The 9,214-nt window shown below is 43.0% G+C and overlaps 1 protein-coding gene across 1 annotated transcript in view; it reads left to right on the forward strand.

Moving 5' to 3' along the window:
* LOC121352630 overlaps positions 1–7,973 on the forward strand; it is a 13,604-nt gene extending 5,631 nt beyond the window's left edge. Inside the window, exon 3 of the mRNA XM_041465748.1 lies at positions 312–7,973. Coding sequence (XP_041321682.1) covers positions 312–4,953 — 4,642 coding nt within the window. The 3' untranslated portion in view covers positions 4,954–7,973. The remainder of the gene's footprint in view (positions 1–311) is intronic.
* The last annotated feature ends 1,241 nt before the right edge of the window (positions 7,974–9,214 follow it).

Raw genomic sequence — 9,214 nt, forward strand, 5'->3', positions numbered from 1 at the left:
GCAGTGACCCTGACTAGCATTGCTTGCTTCCCTAAGTGCTTCCACTGCCCACAAAACACAGAAGAAAGAGCTGACAGTGCTGTGTGGGACGATGTGAGGCCTTGACACTCCTGCTACACCATGCCTCATGAAGCTTGTTGAGCACTTTGCATGCTTTTTAACAGGCCACTAACATCAACTCTCTTGAGAAGTTCTAAATTAAAGTGGTTTTTTTTTCCATTTCATGCGTAGCAGCATGCCATTAAAGCAAAGTAAGAAGGTAGTGGCAATGCTGACAACCTGAAAAGACATTTATGTTTTCTCTTGCACAGCACCAAAAGCGCACACTTCTGTGGAGATAATAAGGTGCTTATAGACCCTCTGGTGCTGAAGAAGAAGCTCAATAGGATGGCAACAGAGCAAGGAGCCTTTGCTGTTCTCAGCAGCCTGCTGCAATACGTCACCGAGCTTGCAGCTGGCGATCCACAGATCAGCAACAAGAGGACAAAATGGGCAGAAGGTAAAGAAAATCAGGTGAGCTCTAGCCAGCCATGTCCAGATCCAGTCAGGGTTCAGTATCCAACCAGATTTCAGATCTTGCGGTCCAGGTTTCTAAACAGCAATCGCGAACCGTACACCAAGAAGAGAAGAGAAGTAGGCAAACTGGTCATTAAAGACAAGATATGGGTGAGCAGGGCTGGTAACAAGCTGGACAGAAGTAGAGACAGGAAGGGAGATGGAAAAGCAGTGGACGAAGATGCAGACACAGCACCCAGCGAGAGGGCAAGGTGGACTAATGTCACTGGAAAAAACACAGTGAAGAACATCCTCAAGAAGTTTTTAGCTGCTGAAGAAAAAGAAGCCAAGGAGAAGTCTCCCAGCTGGAAAAAGAAGGAAGCAAACAGCAGTTTGCCAAAAATAGTCAACAAGAATTCAGTCTTGTCCAAACTGAAGGAGAAGTTTGAACAAAGCACTCTCTGCTCAGCTGCAGAGGTGAAAACATTGCTCTTGCGCAAAGGTGAGAGAAAGACTAAAAACTTCCCCAGCAGAAAAGCTATTCATAAGCCTGAGGTCAGAGTGCTGCGCATGGCAGCAATGACAGCCACAGGGATAAAGAGTCCAGAGTCCCAAAATTTAGTGTGCTCCATGGTCCCAGTGCCCAGACTCAGCATGGCTACCAAAATTAACCATCCTTGGAGCTGGTCGAAAAATAATGCCACAAAGCAGCCTTTTGGTCATGGCACACTACTGAAGGAAAAGGAGGCATCCGACAGAGACCACAGAGGAGACAAAACTCTGGGAAATGCAGCACAGGACAAGGAGGACAAAGAAGAGTTACTGGTGGCACCAGAGGCCATGTCAGATGCAAAGGACTGTGCTGAGACTAAAACAGATTCCACAAAACAGGGACCCAACCTTCATCCTGTTCTAAATAACTCTTCAACTACTCACAAAAACAAAGCTCTTGCAGACTGCATCCCCCCCTTAACTGAATGTGCTCTAGATTATGAGAAGACTAACGTGCCAGCTGGGCCTGACACATCTTCACTATTGGGAATTACTAACGCTCTGCAACATGTTAAAGAAGACAGTCCACCTTCTGAGTCACCTGACTGTAGCACAGCTGAAGGATCCCATGAGCAATGTCCTCAGGATACTAAACCAGGAGAGATTCCTGAAATATCTCTGTATGTATACTGTTCAGATGAAGATGACACAGAGCTTACAGAGGCAGAAAAAGATCCTTTCTTTGCAGACCAGAAATGTGTTCCAGAGCAGAAAGCACTGGAAAACATACTGCCATTTTACTCTCCAAAATTTTCAGCATCTTGTGAAGTTGAGCCTTCAATGGATGATCGACAGCTAACAGTCCTAATACCAGCTTCTGGCACAAAGCCACCAATAGAGGCACTGGATTTAAGAGGCAAATGTTCTAAGGAAGCCAAAAAAGAAGCAACACTTCACAGTGAAGACAAAATGTCTTCTACTTCTAGCAAAAATTATAGTGATGTCCCAAATATAGAGGAGGAGGAAAATAAGATACCCAACAGCCAAATGCAAAATGAATTAAAAACCATGCAGCCTCAGCTTCCTCAAATGAATTTTAGCTCACAAAATAACTTTAATGTTTCCAGTGGGGACATGCAAGTTCCAGACACAAATCAGAACAAACCTACACTCTCCTCAAATGACAGCCAGGAGCCAAAGCCCGGTGCTGCAGCAGAAGAGGACACCTCTTCTGCTTTGGAAAAGACAAAAAGCCCTTTGCCAGGTGACCTTGTGAAGCACAGTTCCTTTATTTCAGAAGATGATTTTGGGAAGGACAAATTATCTTCACCAAATGAAGTGATGAATCATGCAAACAATCAAGCCCTACAAAGGAGTTTCTTAACTGACCTGGAGACCTGCCACAAGCCATCTGAATCTGTCATTGAGCATGAAGAGGACACTGCAGATGAGATGTCCTGGCCTGACTGTGAGGCATGGCAGTCACCCTTGTCAACCCCTTTACCAATATCGACGAGTGGGATTGCAGGACAAAGTATCCATCTCACTCTTGGAAATCCTCCTGCACTTCCACCTGTTGATCTGGTGGGACAGGGAGCTGGTGCTGTGGAACATGAGCATGACAGCCATGGCTGTGAGAAGCATCCACATATTCCTTCAGATGAGTTAACAAATGTAGGGGATGACACAATGGGGGAGAAGAAAACCATGTGTGATTTTAAGAACCAAGCACTATTCCCAGATCATGCAATAGGAAATGAAAGCTCAACAGACAAAGAGACAAATACATGTCAGAGACTTGAGGACTGCCTTTCACATTCAATCACAAAGCCAGGAAAACATGAAAATAAAACCACACTAGCAGGAAATCCCCTATTACCCTTGGAGAAGAGCCAAACACCAATATTAGATGAGACCAAAAAGCAAGGATGTGGTATGCTAGAAGAGAACCCGATTCCTTCATCAACTGAATTGGTCTCAGACCAAAAGAAGGATGCAAAAAGTAGAAATAAAATATCTGAACACACAAGGGATAAGCCCTTCTCCTCAGATAATGACATGAAGCATGAAATTGATAGCATGGAGACAGAGGAGAAAGAAGAGAGAAATGTTTTGCATAAATTTGAGCAGGAACAGGTGTTCACACCAAATAATACTATGGACCATGATAATAACTCTTCAAAGGAGAATGATGCTCATAGTCTTCAAACATCCCAGTTACCTTCATCAGAGCATGATACCAACATTCAAGGAGTGAAAAATACTGGAGAGAGTTTGGGGAATCTAGCATCTCCAAGAGATTTTATGGAGCACAAACAGGACGTGACAGGAGATGAAAACATCTATTACAATAATAGGAAAAACCACCTGCATTCATCAGATGAGCCAACGAAATGTACAAATGACAGTGAAGAGCTACAAAACGTCAAGTCAGACTTCAACAATTATTCAATGCCATCAATACATGCAACAAGTCAGGACAATAAGATGGCTGATGAGGACAATACCGCTCTAGAGACGCAGAAACACATGTCACCAGGTGACCTCATAAAGCCTGAAACTAAGCCAAACAAAAAAGAGACTAAACATACCTCTGAGAAGTTCCAGTCACCTCCTTCAAACAAAGTACCAAATTGTCAAGACAGAATCTTTTCAGGAGAGAGGAAGCAAAAGACACCAGCTGCAGAAGACACTGGATCACCAGAAACAGAGGTAGTAAAAGAGGATATTGAGCAGCAGTTTTCTGGGAAGCACCAGCTACCTCCATCAAGAAAATCAGAAATGCATGAGGAAAATATTCCTGGAGACAAACGGCAAATGAGATTTGAAGATTTTCGGACACCTGATACAAATACTGCAAAAGAGAAAGATGAACTTCCAAGTTCCAGGAAGTGTCCATCAATACCACCAGAAACATTGATTAAGCCTGAAGAAAAAATTACTCCAGAACAAAAGCAAAAAACATCAGATTCTTCAGGTTTTAAGAGGCCTGGTACTAATTCCATAAAAGAAAAGGATGGAGATTCTGAGAAGCTGCCTTCTTCAAATGAAGTGCTGAAGCCTCAAGAAAAATGCACTTCAGAAGAGAGGAAGCAAAAGACACCAGCAGGAGAGGACAGCAGGTCACCTGAACAAAAGGCAGTAAAAGAGAAAGAGAAAGAGAAATACCAAGGCTCTGGTAACCATCCATTACCTCCTTCAAGTAAATTATTGAAGCCTGAGAAAAATATTCCAGAAGGAGAAAAACCAAAAGTATCTGAAAGTTTTACAAAGCCTAATGCAAATGCTGTAAAAGATAAAAGCAAAGATCCAGCTTCTGGGATGTACCAGTACCCACACTCAAATTTGCCTGTGAAGTCTCAAGAAAATAATGCCACATTCAAAAAGGAGCATTTTCCACCACCACGTGATGAAAAACCAATGTATAAAACTGGTAGTCCAGAAAAGAAGAGTGAACCTGAGAGAAGAGATAAATACCAGCTAGGCTTTTCAGCTCAGTCAGAGGGACACAGCAATGATGGCTCAGGAGAGGAGGGCCCTGTGGGTGATTTCAGAAGCTGTCAAGCTCCATCACCAAGCAATGGCATAAACTGTAGAAGCAGTGCTGTCCCAAAAGAGACCAGTTTGTCTAATACAGAGAAATCCCCCAAACCATTCTCATCATTACATGTTGCATCAAAAGATGAGGTAAATGCTGCTGGAAACAGAGAAAAGCAGCCTGGATTTAAGAAGTACAAAGCGCTCTCGTCAAAGACTTTAGTGAGGCATGAGAAAGATGCTGCTGAAAGGGAGGGGAGTGGGCAGGCAGCTGGCAAAACGAGTGAGAAAAAGGCAGAGCTGGAGGACTGCTCTAAAGCAACGCCATTCTCAAAATACACAGTGGAAAGCTACAGTGAAGGATCCTTAGATTCAGCTTTCAAACCACTGATCATTAGAGTAACTGACACATTTAAACATCACAGCTAAAAATTACGGCTACAGCTTAGGCAAGAACTTACAACAGATCATGCTACCGATTCACTTGATCTTTCTTTTCTCCTTTTTTCTCCAGGGCATTATACTATAATTTTTTAATCACAAGGATATTGATGTGCATCTATCAGAGCTAGAGTTTTTTTTCTTTCTTAAACATTAGCCTGAAGACACGAATTAAATTAATCACTGCAAGTGAATTAGCTAATCACTGAATTAATCATCAGTTTATAAATTAAATATGAGAAGGGCTTTGAGATCAGTGTGAATTCAGCCCTGCTTCAAATTCTCCTTGCTAACTAATGGGCTTTGTTTGTAACAAAGACAACTGTTCAGGCTGAACTCTATTTGTATTTACTTGTTCTAATGAAACTCTGCTAGTACTTCTTCCAGGAATAGTGGAAGGCAGTGTAGCTTTAATTATGTCAAAAAGCACTTGTTCTAAGCTCTGCCTTTTCATAGATTAGCAGGAACTGTTGATCTATTGCTGCACTGAGTGACATTGTTAGCAGACGTAGTGAGGGAAGGAGGGGAATGCTTCATTTATCTGCAGAAAAATCCTCAAAGGACATTGATGCTACAAGAGGATTTACCGCAAATGCAAATGGTCAGCCTCATTAATATTAATATTGGAAAAATTGTGATTTAACCTCCTCTGAAGCTATTTGCACTTTGGCCATACACACTGTATGCACTATTGTAGTAAAGGTACGCCATTTCAAGGGGTTCTTAATTACTGCAAATGAATATGCAACAAGTGTAAGAGCTCAAAAATGCTCAATGCTGAAAGGCCATGGAGACAAGGTAAGCCAGAAGGGCTCAACACTTTGACATAGCAATTCAGCTTTCCTGGGACATCTGTCCCACTCTAAATGCTGGGGTACACAGACATGAGGCAGGTGCCTCAGCTGACATTTAAAGTCTTAGGAAGTTTTTATTTTACAATGCAATGTGAAACAGAGCAGTAAAAAGCAGCCAGTATCACTGAATCCTAAAAACAGGGTAAATTTTTGTGTTTACAACAATAGCATCTCATGCAAAAGGTTTTTGTGTGATGAACGTTGTTTTGGAGAAGTGAGGGCAGGGTTGCTGCCTGGGGTGTCTCAGTAAAGCTGTGACAGACAGAACATCTCGCAGCGCCAACTCTCCCATACGGGAGTTTAGCTCAGCATTGTAACTGCACATTCGTATTAAAACTTACTGTGGAGGAGCCCTAAAGGCATATCCTAAGGACTCAACTTCAGCAGGACAGAGGGTTCATACAAACAGGGCTCTGCTTCCCGTGGCAGTGAATTCCCTTCCATTTTTATGAATTCCCTTCCATTTTTATTATTTACCACACTCTGCAGCTGAGGGCTGGCTGTTCCTTAAGCACAGGTTGGCAGAATGCCCCTACCCACTGCTATCAAGAGACTTAGGACAAGAGCAGGCTGGCAGTAAGCTGAGATCAAACCCATTTGCCAGCACAATATACGTGAGTCACATACATGACCACTGGGCTGGCCCAGCTGGGGACATTGCTGGGAGGAAGTGGGAACGCGAACATTGTGTCTCCTGACCACTGAAGAGGCTTAAACTTTGACTTCTTTTTCCTTCCCAATCTGCCAAGAATTAGGCTTTCTGGCACGTAGAGGGTCACAAAATGAAAATTTTATTTATGCATCACACCAGTCCTCAAAAACTAAAATAGATTTTATTGGAAATATAACACTGCCCTTACACACAGGGTTTACTTCACCCACAAAACTTTTATAAGCTGGCAACCATAAAGGCCATTTTGTACTAAACCAAAAGCATAATTTACTTTTTATTGTCCATTATTTCATTTTACATTTGAGAAAAGTCCTTAAAGCACAGAGCATTTGCACCAGACTTGAAGAATAAATTCTCTATTAGCTAGCTTCTTCTGCCTGTACAGGAAAATCACAGAATCATAGAATTGTTGTGGTTGGGAAAGATTTCTAAGACTGTTGTGTCCACCCATTACCCAGCACCGCCAAGTCCACCACTATATCATGTCCCTAAGCACCACATCCACATATTTTTTGAACACTTACAGGGATGGCGGTTCCACCATTTCCCTGGGCAGCCTGTGTCTGACACTCATTTTGGTGAAGAAAGTTTTCCTAATATCCAATCTAAACCTCCCCCAGCACAACTTGAGACCACTCAAGTTTTGGGTGGCCTCAAGTCTTGGACAATTGGAATCCAAGATTTACTGGACTTGTCTATTGCTTGTTGCTGGGAGAAGAGACCAACACAAATCTCACTACAACCTCCTTTCAAGTAGTTGTAGAGAGTGATGAGGTCTCTCCTCAGTTTCCTTTTCTCCAGGCTAAACACCCGCAGCAGGTCCTCATCAGACTTGTGCTCCAGACCCTTCCACCAGCTCCATTGCTCTTCTCTGGACATGCTCCAGCCCCACAGTCCTTCTTGCATCAAGAAGCCCAAAACTGAGCACAGGATTTGAGGTGTGGCCTCACTGGTGCTGAGTACAGGGGGACAATCCCTGCCCTGCTCCTGCTGGCCACACTATTGCTGGTACAGGCCAGGATGCCATTGGCCTTCTTGGCCGCCTGGGCATTGCTGGCTCATGTGCACCCCTAGGTCCTTTTCTTCCGGGCAGATTTCCAGCCTTTCTGTCTTTGTCCAGGTCATCAGTAAAGGTATTAAACAGGACTGGACCCAGTACTGAGCCCTGGGGAACACCACAGGTGACCAGACAACAGATGGATGCAACTCCATTCATCCTCACCCTCTGGGCCTGGCCATCCATCTAGTTTTTTACCCAGCAAACAGTTCACCCTTCCTAGCCATGAGCAGCCAGTTCCTCCAGGTCAATGCTGTGGAAAACAGAGTCAAAGGCTTTATTAAGGTCTAGTTAGACAACATACTCAGCCTTTCCCTTATCTACTAGACAGGTCACCTTCTCATAGAGGGAGTTTTAATTAATCTAATTAGAATTTAATTATTCTAATTAGAAGCCATTATTCTCAATATCTCAATTATTCTTTTAAAAGAAAACTGGTGGGAACGTTGCCCCTTATTTGCACCTGGAAATATTACTACTCTGTAACAAATTGAAGGAGTTCTTGTCTCTGCCAGAAAGTCAGACAAATATTAAACAGGTGCTCCCCAGCAGAGCTTGTCCTTGGGCACCAGGAAGCCCATAGGTCTTTCAGTTTATACCTGTCTTGTTTGCTTTTCTCAAGAGAGGTGCAACTAGCAGACTAAGATGTAGCATCCTGTGTTCAGGGTAAGCCAGGCAGAGTCAACTTTTAGGCTGTTGCATGCCTTGATCTCTGCTGGTAAAATAAAACATTCATCCAAGTCAAATGACCCTCCTCAAAGTACACTTAAAACCTGACACAGATTTGCATGAAATGCACCCTTATGGGTAAAGCCTCACTTAAGGAAATCACTTCATTCTGGGAGATAGCACACTTAAATCCTTCAGGAAAGAAGAGAGCAAGGCCCTAAAAATTCTAGTCATGATAGAGCAGTAGAAGACTGGTGTGCTTTGCAGTAAACAAGTCACTCCAGACCATGTGGACAGGAAATTTAGCACTGGTGATAAGCAAAGAAATGCCAGAAATTATTATTTCAGAATATATGAAGGAATGATATATTAATCTATGCAAATGGTGCCAGGTGTGCAAATGGCCAGGCTTGAACTCTGACGAGACCCTTTCTGACACAACAGAAAACAGTTTCATTCGCAGTGTCCAGTAGTCCTTCACAAATTTTTTTACCCCCAGGAGCAGAGGCCTTCTGCCCCTGCTGTCCTTTAGGCACATCTCCCACTCCATCACAGGAGAGGCAGTGAATAGAGCCCTCCCAGCTGCTGTTTCAATTCGTGTGACCTAATAACAGATACTTTTGAGGCATCTGCCAGCACATCTCTGCTTTTGGGGTTCTGGACAATGGGTGTAATTCTGTGCAGTTCTGTTCCTTTTCCATACTACAGCCCTCTGTTTTACTAATATACAGTTCTCAAGGCAAGTATCTCTCAAGGTCACTAGAGGAATTATATCCTTAGCCTATACTAAATGTAGCAGGTATTTTATTTAGTAATGACTCCATAAAGCCCTGGCTTAACTATAGACACAGACACACAATTGCAACCACGCCAGGAAAAGGGAATATGAAAAAAACCCAAAGCCCAGGTAGACAAGGTTTTTCAAGGTCCCCCTCTATGATGACATATTTTGAAATTTCATATTCTTATGGAATTAGACTCTCATGGAAAGAGATT

Source organism: Pyrgilauda ruficollis, unplaced genomic scaffold (genome assembly GCF_017590135.1).
Source record: "Pyrgilauda ruficollis isolate IOZ18807 unplaced genomic scaffold, ASM1759013v1 scaffold190, whole genome shotgun sequence".
NCBI classification, from domain to species: Eukaryota; Metazoa; Chordata; class Aves; order Passeriformes; family Passeridae; genus Pyrgilauda; species Pyrgilauda ruficollis.